Below are 23893 nucleotides of genomic sequence, written 5' to 3'. Positions count from 1 at the left end.
TCCACCATGCTGATGGAAAGACCCCATCTGTCCAGTCCAGAGATCAGCAAGCTTCTGTAAGAGGCAAGTTAGGAAATATGTCCAGGTTGAGAGAGGGAGGGGGGAGGGGTCTCTGTCACAACTCCACTCTGCCCTTATCATGAAACTGCACAACTCAGATTGGGACTAGAACCCTAGCATACCTCAAATGGGACTCAAACTCAGCCAAAACTCAGACTGAGACTTGAAACCACAGGCTGGCACTTGAACACTTGAATCCCCAGTCTTTTAATTGAAATAGTATACCTGGTCTCAGGGCTTAAAGAAGCTCAGGTTCTTTATGTCTCATCACAGAAGGAATTCAGCAAGAGGCAAAGTGAAAGGTAAGAAGCAGATTTACTGAGATGCCGTCCATGTCAAAACGTGAGAGTGGCCTGAAATATGGGGTGGTTAGTTTCTATGGGCTAGGTAATTTCATAAACTAATGGGAGGATTATTCCAACTACTTCAGAGGAGGGGGCAGAGACTTCCAGGAATTGGGCCACCACCCACTTTTCTGCCTTTTATGGTGGGCCTGGGAACTGTCATGGCGCTGGTGGGTGTGTCATTTAGCATATGCTAATGTATTACAATGAGCTCATGAGGCTCAAGGTCCTTTTTTGGTTTTTTTTCGCTGCGTTGGGTCTTCATTGCTTTGCACAGGCTTTCTCTCGTTGCAGCAAGCAGGGGCTACTCTTTGCTGTGGTGCGCAGGCTTCTCAGTGTGGTGGCTTCTCTTGTTGCAGAGCACAGGCTCTAGGTGCTCGGGTTTCAGTAATTGCAGCACGTGGGCTCAGTAGTTCAGTAGTTGCGGCACACAGGCCCTAGAGTGCTTGGGCTTCAGTAGTTGCTGTGTGCAGGCTTAGTTGCTCTTTGGCAGGTGGGATCTTCCCGGACAAGGGATTGAACCTGTGTCCTCTGCCTTGGCAGGTGGATTCTTAATCATTGCGCCACCAGGGAAGCCCATAGGCCTAATCAGCTCTAACCTGTTTATGTCGTATCCTCAAGGGCAGCTAAGTCATTCTTTTAAAGGTCATGCCCTGCCTCCTTCCCTCCTGTTTCAACAGGACAAAAGCAGCCATGGACATCTCAGACCCATCAGGATAGCTGCTATCAAAAAACAAAACAAAACAGAAAACAACAAGTGTTGCCAGGGATGTGGAGAAACTGGAGCCCTTGTGCACTGCTGATGGGAATGTAAAATGGAACAGCCACTGTGGCAAACAGTATGGAAGTTCCTCAAAAAGTTAAAAACTGAATTACCACAGGACCCAGCAATTCCACTTCTGGGTGTACACCCAAAAGAATAGGAAGTAGGGTCTCGAAGAGATATTTGTGCAGCCATGATCACAGTGGCATCATTCACAACGGCTAAAACATGGAAGCAACCCATGTATCTATCGGTGGATAAGTGGATTACCAAAATGTGGCATATTCATACACTGGAATATTATTCAGCCTGAAAAAGGAAGGAAATTCTGACACATGGTACAGCTTGGATGAACCTTGAGGACATTCTGCTAAGTGAAATAAACTGGTCACAAAAAGATGACTACTATATAATTCTACTTATATGAAGTGCTTAGATTAGTCAAAATCATAATGACAGAAAGTAGAATGGTGGTTGCCAGGGGCTGGTGGGAGAGGAAAGGGGGAGTTATTGTTTAACCTATTAAACATATTTTCAGAGTTTCAGATTTACAAGAGTTGTGGGGATGGATGATGGTGATGGTTGCACAACAATATGAATGTATTTAATACCACTGAACTGTATGCTTAAACATAGCTAAGACGGGGGACTTCCCTGCTGGCGCAGTGGTTAACAATCCACCTGCCAATACAGGGGACACAGGTTCGATCCCTGGTCCGGGAAGATCCCACATGCTACAGAGCAACTAAGCCTGTGCAGCACAACTACTGAAGCCACGTACTCTAGGGCCCGCATGCCACAACTACTGAGCCTGCGTGCTGCAACTACTGAAGCCCAAGCGCCTACAGCCAAAGCTCTGCGGGAAGCCACCACAATGAGAAGCCCAAGCACCGCAACAGAAAGTAGCCCCCACTAACCACAACTAAAGAAAGCTCGTGCGCAGCAACAAAGACCCAAAGCATCCAAAAAAAAAAAAAAAAAAGGGGGTTGACAGTAAAGTTTTGTTGCGTGTATTTTAACTCAGTTTTTTTTTAAAAGCAGCCAGATAGCATGGGCATGAATGGGTGTGACTGTGTATACATAATTTACAAGGGCTGAAATTGTAATTCCTTGTGATGTTTACGTTTCAAGAAATCTTCTTTTGTTTTCAACTGCTTAAAAATGTCAAAACCATTCTGGGGACTTCCCTGGTGGCACAGTGGTTAAGAATCCGCCTGCCAGTGCAGGGGACATGGGTTCAATCCCCATTTTGGGAAGAAGATCCCACATGCCGCGGAGCAACTAAGCCTGTACACCACAACTGCTGAAGCCCATGTGCCCTACAGCCCGTGCTCCACCACAAGAGAAGCCACCGCAATGAGAAGCCCAGGCACCGCAATGAAGAGTAGCCCCCGCTCGCCAAAGCTAGAGAAAGCTTGCCTATAGCAACAAAGACCACACGCAGCCAAAAAATAAATTAAAAAAAACAAATTAAAAAAGCAAACAAACAACCACTGTGAACCTGAGAGCTGTTCAGAGAAGATGAGCGGATGTGGCTACCCACCCCCCCCCCATCCCCCTGCCCCGGGCTGGGCTGTGGTTTGGAGATGCTGGTCCAGTTCGCCTCTTGCTTTCCTGCACATCAGGCGTCCGGCTGGGCACAGGCTAGGCTGTGCTCAACGCAGCACGTATGAACGCATGTATGCATGAACAGGGCAACAGCATGCCCACTTTGCAGCCAGCCAGACCAGCAGGCAAAGCCTGGTGCCTTCACTTCTTTCCTGAGCAGCCTTGGGAAAGCCACTTAACCTCTCTGGGCCTCTGGGTTTTCCATGGTAGATGATCCTGCCTGGCACTGTGCAGGGCATCCCTCCACTTCTAGAGCCTCTCCCAGCCCTTCTCACTCTGCCTCCAGCTCCACGGGTCCCCCTGGGAAATCAGGGAGCTCTGTCTTTAAGAGGGAGAGGAAAAAAATAAAAAGTAAATTAATTAATTAAAAAAAAAAGAAGAGGAAGAAGGGGGAAGCCTCCCCACAGTGGCTCACTCCTCACGCCCACCAGGCCAGCGCCTGGGACTGCTCCCCAGCACACACGCTCTCATCCTGGCCTAAATATAGTTCAACCGCAGAGGCATTCCATGCCCCACACTCATTTCTGTCTTCCTGCAGTAGCATGGTGCCAAGAAAAAAAAAATCCCACTGATGAGGGGCAGGGAGGGGGGACGGTGGTGTCATGCAGAGAGAGTGAAATGCAGTCTCAAGGGTCCTGGTCTTTTTTTTTTAAGGGTCCTGGTCTTAATGGGGATGCTGGGAAGGCTGAGGATGAGGGGACACCCCACCCTGCACCCTCTTTCTCTCCTGGGCTCTGCAGCTCTGTGAGTCACCACGCCAGCAGCTGCTGGCCTGGAGCCAAGGCTGGGTGGGACGTGAGGGCGGCAGGCAGGCGGGCGTGGAGACCTACTTTAGCCTCTGGTTTCTCCTCCACACCCACAAGGGCCCTTGGGTCTCAGAGCACACACCCGGGCACCCGCCCAGTAAATCCAGAGGCCAGGTCCGGCCTCCCACGCCCTCTGGCTCCTGAGCTGCCACCGTCGCCCACCCCTGGGAACCAGGAAGGAAGAAAAGGGCTGCCTCTCTCCACCCACCAGGGCCTGGGGAACTGGCACCCCTCCCACCAGGAAAAGGGGATGTGGCCTAGAAAGACAGTCCCACTGACCCCTCCCCAAGATGCCAGGATCTGCCAATCACCTCCATCCCCAGAACTCCATGCCTGTTTTGGGGAAAAGACACACACACACACACACACACACACACACACACACACACACACACACAGTGATACTTTGCAGGCGGGCACCTATGTGGAAAGGCAGGGCCGTTGGGTGTTGAGGCTGTCCGCCACCCTACACCAACATAAAGCCCCATCGGGGGACATTATCGGTTGCCATGAGGGTAGGAGGAGGCACTCTGGTGCCTAGTGCAAGTAGATAGGGTAGGAGGTCCCCAAAGAAAGAGAACCAGACATGGCTTTCTTGACAAAAGTGAAGCCATTTTTGACCTAAGCCATTCTGCAATCTAACCCTGGAGGCAATGGTCACCTTTGAACAGGTCTCAGTCATCACTGATCTTAAGGGAAGGGAGGGAATGCAGGAACACAGGGAAAGCAGTCAAGAAACAATCCTTCAGGGACTTCCTAGGTGGCGCAGTGGGTAAGAATCTGCCTGCCAATGTAGGGGACAAGGGGTTCAATCCCTGCCCCAGGAAGATACCACATGCTGCGGAGCAACTAAGCCCATGAGCCACAACTATTGAGCCCATGTGCCGCAACTCCTGAAGCCCACGCGCCTAGAGCCTGTGCTCTGCAACACGAGAGGCTACCGCAATGAGAAGCCAGAGCACCACAATAAAGAGTAGCCCCCACTCTCTGCAACTAGAGAAAGCCCGTGTGCAGCAATAAAGACCCAACACAGCCAATAAAATAAAATAAATAAATAAGTGTATTTAAGAAAAAAATCCTTCAGCCATAAAACAGAGTCCTAGTTCCTCCTGAAGGGATAGATGTAACAACCTGATACGTCTTTGAGTTCTGCAGGAACTCGGGCCCCCACTCAGGTGGAGGGTGGAGTGATGGTGTTGACCCTCCTGACTTCGATCAACTGAAGCTTGGACTCTGTGGACCTTTGCTCCAATTCTATGCTGAATTCTCCTCTGCTCAAGCCGTTTCTTGAATATGCATGTACCCTTAGCTTAAAACTTCTGCACTTTTGCTGTTCCGGGAGACACTGTTTGGGGAAAGATCCCTGGTGTTCCCCTTACTTGCTGCAAGTAATAAAGCCTTCCTTCCCCCGATCTTTGGCTTCGTTGTGTCTTTTGGCTTGACACCCACCTAGAGACGATCCCAGTTTTCAGGTAACACTAGCAGGTGGAGGCCAGGACTGCAGCTCAGCATCCTGCGACGCACCAGGCAGCCCCCCTCCCCAACAGAGAACAATTCTGCCCCAAATGTCGAGTCAATAAACTGGTGCTTTTTTTGCTGTAAAGACTAAATACGGCAGTCAAGTTATCCAGCCTCCCTGTGCCTCAGTTTCCACAACGTGAAATGAGGATAAATTAATAAATCTCTGTGGTGAGGGCTCTGTGGGTGAAGGGCCTAAACCAGGAAGCAATCACTGTTACGATGGCTGTCATTCTTAAGACCTTGGGCTCCCAAGTCTCCCACAGAGCAGAGGTCAAATACGAAATTCAGAAAAGTGCTGTCACCGCCTATCTCAGAGTCATGGGGGAGACAGACGAAATACTAGGGCACACAGCCTTGGTGCATGTGGGGGATGTAGGGGCATGGAGTAAACTCTCACTGAGCTCAGAAGTGCCTGAGCCTGGAAGGGGCATTAGGGAACATAAGACCATCTGGCTTCTGGGTACCACAGATGCCATGGCAACGGGACAGGATGGGCTCTGGTGCAACAGGAGTTGGAGGAGAAGGTTTGGGGGAAGAATAGTGCTGGCCTTGAGCACAGAGCAGGGAGCGTGCCTGAAACCTGGCCCATCTGGTGGGTGGCTGGCAGGAGGATGGTTCTAACTGATGATCTATCCTCAGCTTTCTAGAACAAACACGGTAGCTGCAAGGAGGAAAATTCACCAAGAGTAGGGACAGGTACACTAGGGTAACTCAGGACAATCAGAGGCAACCTGGACCAGTCAGAGGGTGGGCAGAGAATTTCCCAGACTCAGCTCAGGGTGCTAAGAAGACCCAGCCTGCCTGCCCACCTACCCAGTCTGACCAGAAACCCAGGTCCTAGCTTGGGACATGTGGCCCTGGGGGTGCACCCTGACTCTGGCCTCCCCAGCCTCCAGGGACAAGGCTGGCTTTCGTCACTGTGGAACCCCTGGGAGATTGGGCAACAAGTATGCCCCACCCACAGACATCCAGAGAGTCGTGAGAAAGAGGGACTAGCCTGGGGAGAAGGAAGGGAGGCCAGGGGAGACAGGAGGACGCCTAGGCTGCAGAGACAGACACATTAGTGCCTGCTGACTGCAGAGTCCCCAGGGGCCCACTCTTGCACACTCCCTCCTCGGTGGCCCCAACTCTGCAGCATCAGTCAGAGATACAAAGCAAGGCAAGAAGGGAAGCCCCCCTGACTAAATGGAAGGTTTTGGAAATCCTGGAGTGAGCCCCTTCTCACACTCTCAGTTTCTCCCTCAGAGGGACTTCCCTGGCTGTCCAGTGGTTAAGACACTGTGCTTCCACTGCAGGGGGCATGGGTTCAATCCCTGGTCAAGGAACTAGGATCCTGCAAGCCACGCGGGGTGGGGAAAAAAAAAAAAGAATTGGTTTCATGCCCACCCTTCTGGAAAGGGAATGTCTTGTCCCAAACAAAAGGAGTGTATTTTGAAAATCTGAGTACCTGTTTATAAGGCAATGTCCATGGGGAGCCAGAAGGCAGCAGGGGACTACCTGGAGGTTGAAGCTGCAGACTTGAGCAACCACTCCCGGCACACAGCCCAAGGGGGAAGAGCTCCACCCCCGCCCCACACTGAGCCTCCGGAGCCAGAGCCGGCAGGGCCTCGGCAGTGAGTAATTGCAGGCTTGCTTTGGCCTTCCTGGTGGCTCGAAGCCAGGACAAGGTTCATTCCGGAAGGGCGGGCCATGGGGGGGGGGGGGGAGGGCGGGAAGGGGCCTCAGGTAGAGGCTGGTTGGCGGTGGGCTGGCCTGGGGCCCAGGCCCCAGAACAGCTCAGCCCCAGATTCTGGGCCGAGGTCCCAGGCTCCTGTGGCCTCTAACATGCCCCTAACAGGGCAGGTGGCCTCTGACAGTCCTCCCAGCCTGCCCTTGTCCTCAAGCCTAAAGGGTGAAGCAGTGAGCCATTTCCTGTCCCAGACACCAGCAAGGGCTGCCCCCTGGCAGCAGCCTTTCTGGTCTAGCAGTGTGGGCAGTTTGGATTTGCTCAGTTAATAATGATTACCAAAAACAAAAAACAACAACAAAAACTAAAACCCAAACCCAACTTTGTCCTCATCAAGGCCCTGGGCTGAGTGTGCACAAATTGGTCCCTGGGGATGTTTTCACCAGAGGAAGCAGGAGAAAAGATGGTAAAGAATCACCCAGCAAGTGGGTCTGAAAAAGCTGAAGAAGGAAGCTGGTAGGTGAAGGCAGTGGGTGGCTAGCCCAGGATGCCAGGAGAGAAAAGGCCACCAGTGGTGGCTGGGAGACCTGGACTGTGGGTCTCAGCACCCTGAGCTCTCTTTCCTTATCTATGAACCACAGATAAGGTGCTGGGTATATACGCAAAAGTCTACCGGTGCGGAGAAAGCTCTCTACCCACCCACCCCATCCCCTGCCCCCAAATCCAGGAGAGAAAGAAGAAGAATGAACTTTGTTTTACTAGGCAAGTTTGCTCTGTGCCCCAACTCCCTCATCGATAAAACAGGGCTAGTGAAAATACCTACTTTAATTCTGACCCAGGCTTGAAGCAGGGGTTAGCGAAGTAAATATGTAGAAGCAGCCCAGCAAAGCACCTGGCTGGCAGTAAGTCTCTTCTTAGAACAGGGTGTGTTATTTGGTCTCTAACTAACCGGAAGCCCCGGGGTTGGATGCTGAGTCTCAGGGGCCCTTGAGAGGCTCACAGAATCTTCTGAGGGTGCTTCTCAGGTTAGCTCCGTAAACACAGGGGACTTGGCATGAAGCCTCAATTAACACAGTGGCTAATTCCCCAACTCCAAGGAAGAGCAGAGTGTTTCCAAGACTCCCTGCTCAGCTCACTCCAGCCCCTTAGGACCACCCTGTGCTCTGATCAAGCCCTTGGGAGAATTTCACAAACTGAAGGAAACTGAGGCCCAGACCACCAAGGGAATGGCTCAGGGGGCGCAACCTCCAGCTCACTGGCAAACATAGCTGTACTTTGGATTCACCTGGGACGCCCGGGTCCCCGGCCCGGCCCAGCTCAGCCCCAGAGATCCTGGGACTTCTAGCCACACCCCGTCCCTAGTGGCACAACCTTCAGCAACAGAGGGGAAGAGAAACAGGCCCTGTGACTCAATTGAGGAGGGCAGGGTCTGCACGCGCCTCACTGTTTCCCGATACTTTCACAAACAAGACATGGAACAAGAGAAAAAGCTGTGCATTTGCTGGCTTTGTCAATCCCCTGGCCTTGCTCCCCCCAGCAGCTGGGCCCCGAGGGAAGGGTTAACAGGAAGCGCCTGGCGTCTTGCAGCCACAGAAGCCCATTGTTCTCCAGCTGGTCCCCTCCCCCTCGTCCAGGAAGACCCTCCAGGGAGCCCCTTCAAAAGGGCCAGGCCGGTGTCTCCAGACTGCAGGCCCAGCCTGTCGGGAGAGCGAGCACAGGAAAAGGAAACCCGCCGGGCGCGGGCTGGGGCACAGCTGTCACTGCTGAGTCTCGGGGGGTTTCCGAGGAAGGGGGGCTCGGCCCTACCCGCCCCTGGAGGGGGGGCAGCCCGCCCCTACAGTCCCCATCTGGAAACCAGAAGGCTTTGATCTCACGCTTTTAGGTACAACTTAAGCTTCTTGCTTCCCTCTACCCATTTCCCCCCACCTCCCCCACCCCCAGCATCTCTGGGTTAGAAAGTTTCACACCCCACCCCTCCTCCATCTGATTTCAGGTCTCTCATCCAGGACCTAACCGTCAGCTTTTTCTGATTAGCAGACTGGGATGGGGGCGGGGGGCTGTGCTTTGGCAGGGTGGCCTGGATTTGGGGGGCAAAAGGAGGCAGAGAGCTGTGAGCAATTCCCTGGGAGACCCTGGGGGAGGGGGGCAAGCAGGGTGAGGGCGAGCAGCTGGCAACCAGATGTGGGTGGACAGGCTGAGGGGGAAATTAATTGGTGCCAGTCAGGTGGTGGGCGGAGAAGGCAGGACCCCAGGGGGCCCCCGGGGAGCTGGCTAGTTGCAGGAGGGTGGCAGACTGAATGCTGAGATTTCTTCTTAGCTGAGAGTCAACAGTGTGCTGGGGAGGGGACGCTGATCTGAAGCCGACTGGGCCAGGAGGCTGGAAGGCACCAAGAAATAAAAGGGCCGGGAGGAGAGGCAGGGTGGGGACCCAGGGGAATTTCTGCTGAGAGGCGCTGCAAGAAAGGGGCCGTCAGGGAGCTGACCTTGGGGAGGCCTCCGGCCTGGACATGCAGATGGAGGGCCTTAGCCCCTAGGCTCAGCTCTCCTGGACACAAATTTGGGGAGACCTTAGCCCCCCCAACACAAGTGGGCAGAACACCCCTCTGGGCTGAGCCTCGGCAAACAGATACGAAATGCCCTAGTGAGAGCAACCCCGGACACAGGTGGGGAAGGTCTGGGGTTCCCCTGACCACAGGTGTGTGGATCTGAGCTCTACTAGACAGTACCGTGGGGGTTCTGGGTTCCCCTGGACACCCGAGTGGGGTTCTGGGCTCCCCCAGACATACATGAGGGGGTTTCAGTAGCTCCCACGCCAAGGGCGGGTAGCGTGAGCCTCGAACTCTGGCAATTCCCACTTCCCTTCAGCTTTCTGTGCCGTTTACCTGATTCCGAGCAGACCCCCAACCACAGGAGCCCCCAGCGTAGCCACCGCCTTCTCTCTGGACGCCTAAACCCCGCCCCTATATCCGGGGGGCGCACTGGGGTGGGAGCGGGGGCAAGCGCTGATGGTCTGGGCGGAACACGGAAGGGACCAGTTTGGGGGCGGAGGGGCGGAGCCGGGGCCACCGACCAACACCGGGAGTTCTAGGAAGTAGCTAGGTGCAGCGCGCGGGGGCGGGGCCCAGAGAGGAGAGCCAAACGGGACGAATTTGCATGTCCCGCCCCTGACTGTGATTGACACCCGAGTAACCCTGCCCCCACGCCCTGGCAACCACCCCGAGGGCCCCGCCTCGGGCTTAAATTTCCGAGCGTAGATCAAGTCCCCGCCCCGTGCAGCTGGCAATCTGGCAGAGGCTTGCGTCTCACCGCTGCGGGCGGGTGGACCTCGCCCAGGTTCCTGGAACCGGGTAAACAGGTCTGGGAGGCGCTTCTGGGCTGGTCTGGACCTGTGGACCGGCCCTTTCCCAGCCCAGCGGAGTCCGAACTGCGGCATCTGTTCCTTAGGTCCCACACAGTGGAGAGTCGGGGGGAGGGAGCTAATCTCTGGATGGGGCGGGGTGGGGGGCACCACTAGAGCTATCCCCTACTTGCTCTCCAGGGCGATCCTCGCTGGGCCTCAGTTTCCCAGTCTGCGAAAAGTAGACACTTAAGGGGCCGACCTCAAAGGAAAATAGCAAATGCATCATTCACTCACAAAAACCACTTAGTAAGTAAGCACCTACTAGATTCATCTCTGCCCTCATGGAAGCCACAAGGCAGAAGAGGAGACAAACCCAGAAACAAACATAGCATTGCAGTTATGATAAATACTCCTTCTCCTCCTCCTCCACTACTACTTCTGCTGCTACAAAATTAGCTCTTGATCTGAATGGCAGTAAATATAGGGGTCTTAGACCAAAATAGAGGGCAGAAGGGGAAATTCCCTGATGATTTGCCCTTCAGCTAAGCTGACTTAACTAGATGAATAGGGAAGAGAAAAGAATCTTAGGAGATAACAGTATATACAAAGGCCCTGTGGCTGGGAAGATGGTGGAAACACAAGGAGCAAAAAGCAGGTCAGTGTGGCCAGAGAATGATGCAAGATTAGCCAGAGATGGGCTGGCACAGATCAAGCAGAGCCTTTGAGACAGTCATAGGAGTTTTGTCCCTCTTCCAGAAGCAGAATTTTCCTAATTCCGAGACAGTGGGCAAAGTGATTCAATGTTGTTTAAATAATGTAATGAATCCCTCAGAGTCTCTCCCTTTTCAGCTTGTCTAAGGATAGTCTTCCTTTGGCAATAATGTGTCCTTAACCTTGCTAAGCTTCCTTTGTAACAAAGAAAGCTGTCTGGAACCTCACACTGGCTACTGTTTCAGCAGGGTCTTAAGACAGTGTTTCATTTTCATTGTAACTTTTACAAACTGTTGCCTTCCAATTATAGTGAGCAAGTAACAAGTGGGTTAAGTTTAAAAAAAATTAAAATAATAGTACAGTTGTTAAGCAGATATGACAAAAATCCTGAGCCTCAATCATCTGAAATTTGGGAAATTCAATTCTAAGAGCCATGGAAAGCCACTGATTAATGAGATAATAAATATTAAGCACTTAACACCCCAGACAACCTCATTCACTCATTCAGGCCTGGGTTAGGCATTTGGGGAATTAACATTTGAATGGGGGCACGGATGCTAAATAGAACATAAATATATCCTTTCAGGAGGTGAGCTCTACTTTAAGGAAGGCTGAACAAGGTAAAGGAGAAGAGTAGCACAGTGGGGTGCTATTTTAGATCAGGTACCTAAAGAAGGCCTCCCCAAGCAGGTGACATTTCAGCAGAAACCTAAAGAAAATGAGCATGGACTTGTGGATATCTGGGAGAAGAGCTTTTCAGGCAGAAGGAACAGCAAGTCCAAAGCCTCTGGGGCTGGAACATACCCGTACTGTTCTCCAAACAGAAAGGAAGCCAGTGTAGATGAAGCAGAGGAAAGCTGGGAGAGTGAAACGATCCAGCTTGCATTTTATAAAATCGCTGCAGCTGCTGCATAGAATAGATTGTGGGGGTCAAGAGCAGGAAGGAAGCCATTGCCCTAACTCGGGTGAGAGATGAAGGCAGCTCACAGCAGGGTGGGAGCCAGAGTGGGATGGGAGTCAAGTTGACAGTACCTGTGACTGGACAAGATATGAGGGAAGGAGAAAAGGGAAGTCAAGGAAGATTCCTCCTCAGTTGAACTGCTGGCAGAAAGCAGCAAGAATCCTCTTTAGGTCCTGCTAGGTTTGGAGTACCTTAGACTCTCAAGGGGAGACATAGAGAGAGGGCTTGGCCAGACAAGTCTGGAGGTTGGGGGGGGTGGGGAGGGGAGTCCAGGATGCAGAGCAAAATTTGGGAGTCAGCATAGAGATGGGAGTTAGGGCCTTAAGACTGAATGAGCCTACCTAAGGGTGAGTATAGACAGAGACAGGCCCAGGGCCTGAGGCAGGGACTGCTGGTGAGGTGGGAGGAAAGCAGGAGTGTGAGTGTGGGGGCTTGGAGGCAGAAATAATCAACCCTATCAAAGCTTTAGGATTAGACCAAACTCTGGAGCTGGGAGGGAGCTCTTTTTCACATTGAGCTACTGGAGGAGAGAACTCTTCTTCCAGCTCTCTGGGCTTAGCACAGCATCTGTACACACCTCCCCATACACATACATATACCTGTATTGCTGTGTGTGCTTTTATCATTTTTTTTCAAAACAAACAATTTCTTATTGAAGTATAGTTGATTTACAATGTTATGTTAGTTACAGGTGTACAGCTAAGTGATTCAGATATATAGATGTAGATATACATTCTTTTTCAGATTCTTTTCCCTTATATGTTATTACAAGATATTGAATATAGTTTCCTGTGTCATACAGTAGGTCCTTGTTGTTTGTTTCTTTTATGTATAGCAGTGTTTATCTGCTGTATGTGCTTTTTTAATATAAATTTATTTATTTATTTATTTATTGGCTGCGCTGGGTCTTCGTTGCTGTACATGGGCTTTCTCTAGTTGCTGAGAGCGGGGGCTACTCTTCATTGTGGCACATGGGCTCAATAGTTGTGGCTCACGGGCTCTAGAGCACAGGCTCAATAGTTGTGGCACACGGGCTTACTTGCTCTGTGGCATGTGGAATCTTCCCAGGGCAGGGCTCGAACCCGTGTCCCCTGCATTGGCAGGGGGATTCTTTACCACTGCGCCACCTAGGAAGTCCTGCTACATGTGCTTTTAAATGCACTGTTACCACCCTGGCCTCTAACAATAATAAAATAATAACACTTTGTGAGCCAGGCATTCTACTAAGTCTACTAAGCACTTTTACACGTGTTATCTCTCTTAATCTTCACAATAAATCTGAGGTAAGGACTATTATTGTCCACAGTTTACAGCCAGGGAAACTGAGGCCCAGAGAGGTGAAGTGACTTGATCAAAGCTGCACAGCAAGCAAGTAGAGCTGGCCATCCAGCTCTAGAATCCATGAGGGTGAGTCAAAAATTATCCACACTCCGGTTATATTAAAACTTGTGCAAATTCTACAGCCAAAGTGTGGATAATTTTTGACTCACCCTCGTATGTTCCTCATCCCTCAACTTCTGCTGGGCTTTGTCACTCAGCGTCCTGGTTCTGAGTTAACTCTCATTGCCTGAGCAAGTAGATCTGTCCAGCTCAGGCTTTTCATTCTTTAGGGAGGAAGTGTTGGATAGTCCACATTCTACCAGATCAGTCTGGTTGCATAGGCACGTAGATTGTTTCCAATTTGTGCCAATTTTCGACAACACTGTAGTCAGTACCCTACTGGAGCCTCTTTTTGCAGGCTTGAGGTTCCCTGGGGAATCAGCTGGTCATGAGATCTGTGACACTTTTAGTTTTCACAGCTACTGTCCAATAGATTACTCCCCAGAGGGCTTGTCCCCAAACCCCAAGGCCATGTAATGGCATGGAAGCCCCAGGCGTCATCAACGTCGACTGTTGTGACAAATTTTCAATTTTGCCTGCTCTGATGGGTGAAATGAGGTCTTGGGGAGGGGTCTATCTTAAGGGGATGTATGTGGGGGGTGCTTGGTCTGTCTCCCACGGCCTCATCTCCAGCCTTCTGCCCCTGTCACCAGGCGCCGGAAAACCCCAGGCGGTCCGGGCGGGGGCGGTGGTCGGGCAAGCGGCTTCCCGCGGAAGGAAGCGCCGGGCGGTTCCTGCGACAGGATGTGCAGTGATGCCCCCTCCCCAGCCGCCGGGGACTTCCCGGGTACGGGCCTGGCTCGCTAGAGAGTTGCTCCCACGCGGACGCATTGAGCTACCGCTAGGGTTGTGGGGCTCCAGTCCCCCCACATTCCCACTGCGGAGTTGTGCGTCGGTCCCCCGAGTGGGCGGCACTAAAGTGTTTCACGTTTCCCGGGAAGAAAGCGGGCTGCGGTGGAGGCGAGATTCCCCGGGGGGGACCTGAGGGAGGCTGGGAGGGGGGAGTGTGATGGGTGAATGAGACAGGAGGAGAGCTAGGGGAGGGCGTTCTGGAGCGGGGCCGCCCCTCCACCGCACCCTCCTCCTTCTACCCTCTGGCCTCGGCGTCAGGTCCCCCGGGTCTCGGGAGGCCCGCAGTGGCGGAGCCTGCCGTCTGGAGGAGGGGCAGGAGCTTTCCCGGCGCCTCCAGCCGCCCTCACTCCCCGCACCTGCGGCTCCTTTGTCCTCCCAACAGCCCCCACCCCCACATCCCCGCCCAGGGGCAACGCCTACAGCCACTCTCCTAAACCAGCGCTGGGGAAATTGTGAGGGGTTTCTTCTCTCGGGGTGGCTAACCTGAGGATGGGGTAGGGCCAAAGCAAACAAGTGCTCCTACGGGTATTTCAAAATCCACAGCCTTGCAGGGAAGCTGTTGAGGCCCACCTCGCAGATGAGGAAGCTGAGGCTAGGAGCTCACCTTCTTACCTGAACCACACAGTTATAGCGCCAGAGACTTGAACTGGGCAGAAAGGGCGCTCCAAAGCTCACCTGCTCAGCTCCACCTCAGTCATGGGATGCCTGCTGGTTCACTTAATCAAGTGAGGGAGGGGGCCGTTGGGAGACATTCTTCAAGTCTCCAAAGGAGGCGTGGCCCCCAAACTCTGCTGGGACACTGTACCCAACAGTATCCCCCCAAACGTCTGACCTCGGAAAGCACTCTCACCCAGCCAGAATTGTAGGGGAATGTCCAAGGAACCCCCAAACGTGAGCGGTTTAGGGCAAGGTCAGAGCACCAGGCTCCCAGCACCGAAGTGCTTTGGCAAAGAAAAGGGGCCCGGCCCCTTCCCGCCCACTATGCCCACGTGGTAGCCGGTCAGACCGGTTTCTGAGGCCCCAGCAAGCCGCCGCCAGCTCCTGACCCCTTAACCCTGCCCCTCCCCCACCAGGGAAGAAAACCAGACGGGCTACATAGGCTTTTTATTCACATGGTCTTTATTCTCCTATCTGGCGTTTCTAGCAAAAAGGCCAGATAGATGGAGTTAACAAAATCCACCACAGGAAAGGTAAACAGAACCCCGGAACGCCCTGGCAAGAATCCACCCCCGCCCCCCAAACTGGCCCAGTCTCTCACCAGCAACTGATTCCAGCTCAGCTTACAGAGCTCTGAACAACCCCCTCCCCCCGTTTCTGTGATTCAGACCAGGAACGTCTAGGTTGATTGTGTCTGTGGCTGTGAGGAAGGGTCAAGCTTGAGACTGTCAACATATTCCACCTCTAATGCACCAGATGAGAAAACTTTTAACCTGAAATTAGATCAGCCCTCTGCCCTTGAAGGTGTAGGGGGCTTGGGGCAATAACCCGCAGCACACAGAGGCGAAGTGACTCAGCCCACCCTCCTCCCATTCCCCAGGGCGGTCCACACCCCAGATCCTCCTCCCAGGCCTCACACCCACGCAAGGCAACAGGAAGCTCCCCACGTCTGCCCCATGACGCAACGATGACCGCTTGCACAAGTATGTCACTGGAGGGGGAAGGGAAGCGCCTGGAATTCTCTGAGGTTAGAAACACAAACACCAACTATTGAAAAATCTTGAAAGGGCAGCACAGCCCCCAGTAAAAAATAAAGTCCGACCCTGAGGAGTTTAAAGAACCAAGCCTCCCTTCTCCCAGTCCCAGAAGGAGAGGGTAAGGTCCACGTCCCAGTCCGTTAAGACAGCACCTGCGGGCACAGCAGGTCTGGGGGAAGGTGCCCGCGCCCCCGGCTCAGGCTCCTCGGTGTCGCCGCTGCACACAGGTGGCGACGGCTCCCCGGGGGCAGAGTCCCTCTCAGGGCCTCTCGGCAGCCCGGGCGGCTGCTCCTCTCCACGGTTTCCACGGGCGCTCCCCCGGGGGTGGGCCTCGCCTCGGGTCTGCGCACTCTGGCCGACGGTTGAGCCCACGCTCTGGGCTCCGATAGCGCCGCTTGGGGCCCTCAGAAGGCCACCACGGCCCGCACCAGCACGTTCAGCATATTGTCCGCCGGGCGGCAAGCCGGCTTCGCCTCGCACGCTGGCGGCGCCGTCGGGGGTACGGCGGGGCTGCAGTTCAGGAGGCCGGAGAAGCGCCTCTGCAGGACACGCGCTAGATTGGGAAAGGCGCCCTCCGCTTGCGCCGGAGGGGGCTGCAGGCGATCAAGGACCTCCGAAGAGGTCCTTTCCTCCTCCTCTTCTTCTAGGCGAGCTTTCTTGCTCGGGACAAGTGCGGCGTCCCCACCGTCGCTCAGGCTGCTGCTCCGCCGCTTGCGGCTGACTTTGGCAGGGCGCTGGGCACAGGGGGCAGGGGTCTCCTCCGCTCTTTGCGCCTCCCGCGTGTCCATGGGTTCCGGAGAGGGCTGCTCACCGTCGGGGGCCGCTGCCTTGACTGTGGCTTCCGCTTCCCGCGGCGGGTGCAGGCGAGGGTCAGGGGAGCGGGCGGGCGGCAAGGGCACCTCGGGCTCCTGGGCTTCCACCTTGGCCGAGAGGTACAGCTCCCGGGCGCTACGCATGACCAGCGACAGCTGCAGACTCCGGTGCAGCCGCAGGCCACCGCGCTGCATGCGCGAATGGTACATCTTCCACACCGACAGGGTCATGATGCGTTGCGCCTCCTTCTGCACTTCCATAGCTGCTCGACGGCGGAGGCGAGGGCGACGGGGACTCCCGGCTGGGCAGGGCAGATGGCAGGTGCACTGTGGACAACGCGCTCGTTCACGCCTCTCTCTGCGGGTCAACCCACGCTGAGACACTGCCAGGACGCTCTGCCCCGGCGCCCGCCACCCGGGCCCTTTTGTACCCGGAGTGAAGTCACCGAGACGCCCCGCCCAATCAGAGAGCCTCATCCGGGCTTTCCACAGCGCCGCGGCGAAAGACTCCTTAAAGCGACAGGGTGGAATTTACTGAGCTAAGAAAAGGGTCCCAAACTTGTGTGAGGGGAGTTCCCCAGTCCAAGCTGAGCTCTCGAGGTGGTCTGCTTCCTCAGGGTTCCCCACTGCACCCGCGCTGGCCCAGGGGAGGGGGACCGTGGATGGGGCTCAGGGTCCACCCATGGGTTGCATCTGGAGACCCCAGCGGGTCGTAGCCGGCACGTTTCCCTTCGCATCCGGAAAGATGGGTTCTAACCTGTAATCCTCAATGGGAACCGTGCCTAGTACCTACCACGCGCCTAATTAATGTTTGTTTGTTTGTTTGTTTGAATCAATAATGCTAACGTTTATTAAGCTCTTGCTACGTGCCAGGCGCTAAAGGCTTCCCTTTCACAAACATCTCGTTGATCTTTCACCTCCACTCCGCGGACGGTAGTTATATCTTATTTCTTCAGGTGGGGAAACCAAGGCAGAATGACTCGTCCAATATTTGCTAAACGAATAAATGAGACACTGCGATGAAAGGGGACCAGGGGAGCCTCCAGCTCTCCTGTCTCTCCAGCGTCCGCCAGTCCCCCTCACTCCCCTTGTTTGGAGGCGGTAAGGAGGCCGGACACGCTGCCTGGCTCTAGGGCAAAGTTGCCCACTCCACGGGTGGCGGATATCTGCAGACAGGAGCGCAGCCCAGGCTGCCATCTCCGCGTTGAGCATCCCCCCCGTTTCCCTCGGCACGAAATCCACCGTGGGAGTGGAGCTCGTAAGGCGGAGGACCTGGCAACAACACTGCCCGAGTGAACACGTGGCTGCGGCCCCCCAAACGACACAGCCGTGCTCCGCCTCTGCTCCCCGGGAGGCGGAGTTGGCATAGGACCTGGAAACTGAACAACGCAGAGCTAGAGCAGACAAACAGAAAATATCGGCCCCACCTTCCGCTGCGCACTACGGTTCCAAGAAAACCTAATTCCAGTTCCTCAAAAAACGCAGAATTGTTCGAATAGTTCCATTCATTCGTGGTGCGGCCCCTTTAAGAGGAGGCCTCCCCCCCCCCCCCCACCCCCCAGCACTGGTGCGCGAACCTTCCCGCCACTGGATCTGCCAAGACTTCCACAGCTAAATTTGGAAGTGATGACGTCGGGCGTGCGAGCGAGCCGCTTCCGGCTGCCCAAATAAGGACAAGGGCCGGGCTCTCTATAGGACCGTAGCCGGCTACTTCCGGGCGGTCGGGGGTGGTGCCTTAGCCTCCGTGCACGCCCCCTCCGCGCTCCCTCTCTGGGCACCTAGAGCTGGCTGGAGCCCCAGGTTTCCGGAGCAGCGTCCAGCGGGGTCTGCGGAGAGGGAAAGTAAAGTTTCGCTTCCCTCCCGGAGGCCAGGAAGGTGTGGCGCCCCTCCGGGAAAGCCCCCTGCCGGCGGGTAGGCGCCACTTTCAGGGCTCACACTGACGCCATCTCCCAGAGACCTACACAAAGACCTTGCCAACACAAGCGGCTACTCCCTGAGGACCACTACATTCCTGTCTCTTCCCTCCTCCCCATGGAAACCCTGTGAGGCCCCCTCTCATGTATTCCTGCCCCTCCGCCAAAAATTGATCTTCCCGTGCACCTTTGGAGCACGCTCAGGTCCTCCACTCCCGACCCCGGCACATGGAAACTCAACAATTACTCTCTCTTCTAAAAGCCTTCTCCCCAAGCTGTCCCCATTCAGCGGTCCTGCCACATATTAGCACTATCTCTGACACACAACGGGGGCGACCCTCCGAGGACTTCTTCAGACATCCCGCTCCAAAGATCAGGACCCCACTCAGGCGACAGCTGCCTCCCCCCGCCCCCATAAAAAAGCGCTTTCCCGGAGACCTCACACAGAAGGGCTCTGTCACACAGGCGGCGACCCTATGAGTCCCTCTCCAGACATTCCTGACCCCTCCTCACACGCAGAGGACTTCCCTGCAGACCATCCTCGAGCCACCACCACACCCCCTCCCGCGACCCCGAGTCGCACCCACAAAGACCTCACCCCACATAAGTATCTCCGGGGCCCCCACTCACGGCCAACCTTCCCCAGGGTGATCTCGAGGAGTCCCTCCTCCGCAGAAAAAAAAAGAGGAGAGGAGAGTCCAGCGGAACTCCCCACAGAACGCCCGCACTTCACCCTGCCCCCGCGGGAAGGTGGCGAGACCACCTCTCCCAATGCCCTTTCCCAAACCTGCCATTTCTGACCCTGAGCTGGAACCATCTCCCATCTCCTAGAACAGGATCTCGATGCAGGTTCAGGGACTCCATGAAGATGCTCTACAAGTTGAATGAGCCCCTTCCCTAGCCATAATCTCTCCTGATTTGAAAGAGACTATTATCAGTTACATTGCCCGCAAAGAAAACTGAGGTTGCGCAGCAACAATCCGAGGGGCTGGGTCTCGAACCGAGGGATTCGGAGCTCTGAGTCGAACCCAGCCAAAGAGAACTAGGACACCGCTTGGGGACCAGGATGCGAAACCACGGTACGTGCAGACAGGAAGCCTTCTCTGCCCACAACCAAGATGGCGGAAGAGAGAGCGGATGTTTCCGCACTTCGGGCCGCCGAGGCTTCTCTTTCTCCCTTGGCGGCCCCGCTCTCGATGGTGGCACGGGTCACGTGACGGGGGCGGGGGTGACGGCGCGTTCTGCACCTCTCGGAGGGAACCAGCTTCCGAGGCCGAGAGGGGAGGGGGCTCGGCCTCGGGCGGGTGGGGGGCGTGACATGTCTCTCGAAGATCCCTTTTTTGTAGTCCGAGGGTGAGTGACAGCGATAGGGGAGGACAGAGGGTGTTCTGTACAGCTGCCAGCCAGTGCCCGCGTGCCATCTGGGGCATGTCAGGCATTCTGGGCACCGCCGTCGGGATCGCCCTGTGGCCGTGTGGGAGGGGTACGCAGGGTGATATAAGGGTCTCCTGAGTCCCCAATTCGTTTGGGGGCGCAGTGATGGGCGGGAGCACCGCCTGCCCTCAGCCGCGTCCGCTGTGCCCCTGCCCGCAGCGAGGTGCAGAAGGCGGTGAACACGGCCCGCGGGCTGTACCAGCGGTGGTGCGAGCTCCTGCAGGAGGGCGCGGCGGTCGGACGCGAGGAGCTGGACTGGACGACCAATGAGCTGCGGAATGGCCTGCGCAGCATCGAGTGGGACCTCGAGGACCTGGAGGAGACCATCGATATCCTGGGGGGTTGGAGGGAGGCATGGGAGAGTCCATTACGGTGGCAGGGGGCGCTGGGAGCCAGCCCGCAGGGAGGCTGGACACCTGGGAGGTGTTGAGGGCTTTGAGGCAGAGGAGGGCGTTCTGTCGGGCTCTGTCTGGCCTTGACTCTTGACTCGCGGCTTACGCATAGTGGAAGCCAACCCAGGCAAGTTCAAGCTCCCAGCTGGAGACCTGCAGGAGAGAAAGGTGTTTGTGGAGAGGATGCGGGAAGCAGTCCAGGTAAAGAGAGTTTCCAGTGGGATGAGGATGGGGAGGTTGGGGTATCTTTACTCTCTGATGCTGTCCTTACCCCTAGGAAATGAAGGACCATATGGTCAGCCCCGCAGCTATAGCTTTCATGGAGAGGAATAATAGAGAGGTAAGGCATCCCAACCCAATATCCTCACCCCCTGTCTCAGGGTGACCCTCCTCTTTGAGTGCAAGTCTGAAGTCTGATCCCCCTGAGTGCATTCTCCTGTCTCCGGAGTATGAGTACGTCTGTCCCTCTGTGTCAATGTTCATCTTCTCTGTGCACAGTTGTCTCCATGCTGTCTACCTGCGTGCTCTTTCTGGATGTGTACAGCTGAGCTCTCTCCGTGTGTATGATCCCTTCTGCCTTTTCCTGTGGGTCTATACTGGTTTCCTGTGTGTGTGGTGGCCTTTTTTTTTCTGTTACTGTTTCCAGGATGTGTGCATACCTTTTTTTATCTGTGTACGCACTTGACCTCTGTGTGGATCCCTGTCTGCCTTGTGCCTGCACACCATTCCCCTCTGTGGGTGTGCTCGCCCCACGTGTGTACCCATTCATGCCGTTTGTTTTGTTTTGTTTTGTTTTGGTTTGGTTGTGTTGGGTGTTCGTTGCTGCACGCGGAGTTTTTTTTTTTTTTCTCTCTCTCTCTAGTTGTGGCGAGCAGGGGTTACTCTTCATTGGGGTGTGCAGGCTTCTCAGTGTGGTGGCTTCTCTTGTTGTGGAGGGCTCTAGGTGCATGGGCTTCAGTAGTTGTGCGCAGGCTCAGTAGTTGTGGCACATGGACTTAGTTGCTCCACGGCATGTGAGATCTTTCCCAGAACAGGGATTGAACTCGTGTCCCCTCCATTGGCAGGCAGATTCTTAACCACTTCGCCACCAGGGAAGTCCCCCTAGTCATGCCTTTTGTGTGCATTCTCCCCACTGCCTCTGTCTGTACACCTTTCCCCTGTATGTTGTGTGTTCATTCTTTGCATGTTGTGAAACAGCAGCCTCGCCCAATAAACCCACACGGGGTCTGGGAGGGTGGGGGGCTGAGGCCTGCAGCAGCTTGGAGTCCTATAGCAGGGTCCACATGTCTTCCAGGTGTGCTGCTTTGGGGATTAAAGTTCAAATTCTTAAATACACGTGTTTATAGGATAATAAGTATTATCCCTGGATTAACTCATTAAATCCTCACTCCATCCTCAGGTAACAGGGTTTATAGCTCTCCCCATTTTACAGATCAGGAAAGTGAGGCAAAGGAAGGTCAAACAATATGGCCTTGCAGTCACCTTGCTAGTAAGTGGTGGCTCTGAGGAACCCAGGCCATCCCAACTCCAGAGACAGCCTTCCTCACTCACCACCATCTAGATTTGCCACAAACCTTTTCTGTCTCTGCTGTGCATGGGCAACCCTCCCTGAGCCTGAGGTCTTGGCCTCCACAGATGCTTACAGGCAAGCCAGCCACCCTGAAGTCATCCAGTGACTTGCTGGACGCCAGTGTGGTCTCTACCACCTCTCGCTACATTGAAGAGCAGCAGGTTACACAGCAGGTGTGTATGGGTGGCTGGAGGCCCCGGGTTGGAGGAGCCTGCAGACAGCTCAGGGCTCCCTGCCGACCGCAGTTCCCACCCCTCCAATCTGCAGCTGATCATGGACCAACAGGATCAACAGCTGGAAATGGTGTCTGGGAGCATCCGGGTTCTGAAACACATGTCTGGCCGCGTGGGGGAGGAACTGGACGAGCAGGGCATGTGAGGCCAGGATCCTGGGGGTGGGCCAGGAGCCCTCGGCCAGCTGCACTGGTGTGCAGAGACCCTCCAGGGGCTGATGCCATCCTGATCTCGGCAGTATGCTGGACGCCTTTACTCATGAGATGGACCACACCCAGTCCCGGATGGATGGGGTCCTCAAGAAGATGGCCAAAGTATCTCACATGACTAGTGGTGAGTCCCCTGGGGGGCGGGGGGTACGCGATTTGGCAGTGGAGGGAGTGGGTTGTGGGTGGTGCTGCCTCCCCTGTGTGAACTCTGACCCTCTTGCCCCCAGACCGCCGACAGTGGTGTGCCATTGTGGTGCTGCTGGGGGTGCTCCTCCTGGTCCTCATCCTGTTCTTCTCTCTCTGATCTCGGTCCTCCCCAGGGGGCTGGTCCCTCCAGCTTGGGGGAGCCAGCAGGGCCCTGCCCCCTGGGATGAGGGGGGTCATGTCTGGGGAGCTGTCCCAAGGCTCTCATCCAGAGCCAGTAGGATCCTCAGGACCCTGGGCCGGAGCCCCCACCCACTGGTCCTGTCTCAAGTGTGCTTAGGGGGTGGTGGAGGCAGGGAGACCTCAGGCACACCCCTCCTCCTGTCTACTACCCATGCCCCAAAGCCATTGCTTTGCCCCTGTGCCTTCTACATGTGCCAACTTGGAAATAAAATCCCAGCCTTTGTTTTATATAATTTGTATCGTACAGTGTGTTCATCTGAACTTCTGGCTGCCCCTGAATGCACACACTGGGGCCAAGTGTGCATTTGTGTACATGTGTGAGGGATTTCAGTGGTTGATATTTGGTGTAGAAAAGGCTATTCTGGTTTATTTATTGGATTTCATGACGGATAATTTTATTACCATTGAAAATTCCAAACACTCATTCTTCCTTGAGGGTTTCAAGTTCAGCCTAAACATCTTTTTGCTTGCTCTGGGTCTAAGGTAGGTGCATCCCTTAGCTGTAGAGCTGAGCTGTCCCTTCCCGAGGGGCCTCTGGGTACCACTGGGCTCCCCTGTACACCTGGTCACTTCAATCCCTCTGTGACGCTTCACCCTAACAAGGGAACATTTGTAAATTTGAGGGCTTTGCCATAGAGCCTTCCTGAGTATGAAATGATTCCTGTAAGCCAGGGAAACTTGTAAATGCTGTGAATCTTGACTTTCTGTCTTAGATGGTTCCATCCTGAACATTATGTTATAGGGCATCAGGCCCACCCTTCTCAATCGCTCATTTACACACTGTAAGGTGCTGTGTGTTGCAAGGATGCCTGTCATTCCATTTGGCTGATTTGTCAAAAAGAACCAAATGTGTTCAGATCCCTTTCTTTTCTTTTTTGGCTCACACGGCTTACAGGATCTTAATTCCCCAACCAGGGATCGAACCCGGGCCACCTGCAGTAGATGTGCAGAGTGCTAATCACTGGACTGCCAGGGAATTCCCCACCCAGCTTTTTTTTTTTTTTTTTTTAAATGCGAAACCACTACCACTAATGCTGTGGTTCATGTTGTCTTGACCCTCTGTATACTTGGTTCTAAGTCTTCCTGGGGTTAAAAGATGTGTTTCTGGGAGTCGGACAGTGTTTCCACCTACCTGGAGTTGCCTACATGTTAAGACAGACGGACTTTCTGGTCACCTCAGGATTTTTGTTGGTGATGCTCTTGGCTCCCCCAAATCCCTACTTTCTGTTGGCTGCAG

At 54.6% G+C, this 23893-nt stretch overlaps 2 protein-coding genes across 3 annotated transcripts; one reads left to right on the top strand and one right to left on the bottom strand.

The window, feature by feature from the left end:
- Nucleotides 1-15117: 15117 nt before the first annotated feature.
- Nucleotides 15118-18044, bottom strand: IER2 (immediate early response 2). Its single transcript, XM_057709946.1, has one exon. The coding sequence runs from the start codon at nucleotides 16993-16995 to the stop codon at nucleotides 16111-16113; it is 885 nt and encodes a 294-aa protein (XP_057565929.1). The 5' UTR covers nucleotides 16996-18044; the 3' UTR covers nucleotides 15118-16110.
- A 1596-nt stretch (nucleotides 18045-19640) lies between these two features.
- STX10 (syntaxin 10) lies at nucleotides 19641-22881 on the top strand. Of its 2 annotated transcripts, XM_057709947.1 has the most exons (8): nucleotides 19641-19784; nucleotides 20025-20194; nucleotides 20364-20458; nucleotides 20535-20597; nucleotides 21893-22000; nucleotides 22095-22201; nucleotides 22299-22393; nucleotides 22497-22881. In XM_057709947.1, exons 1-8 carry the CDS (start codon nucleotides 19750-19752, stop codon nucleotides 22571-22573), a joined length of 750 nt encoding a protein of 249 aa, XP_057565930.1. In that variant the 5' UTR covers nucleotides 19641-19749; the 3' UTR covers nucleotides 22574-22881. The 2 variants fall into 2 exon arrangements, with proteins under 2 accessions (XP_057565930.1, XP_057565931.1); XM_057709948.1 differs by lacking the exon at nucleotides 22497-22881 and having other exon boundaries at nucleotides 22095-22197; nucleotides 22299-22387.
- Nucleotides 22882-23893: the final 1012 nt, after the last annotated feature.

Source organism: Hippopotamus amphibius, chromosome 15 (assembly GCF_030028045.1).
Source record: "Hippopotamus amphibius kiboko isolate mHipAmp2 chromosome 15, mHipAmp2.hap2, whole genome shotgun sequence".
Taxonomy (NCBI): Eukaryota; Metazoa; Chordata; class Mammalia; order Artiodactyla; family Hippopotamidae; genus Hippopotamus; species Hippopotamus amphibius.
This window is presented reverse-complemented; position numbering and strand designations above follow the sequence as displayed.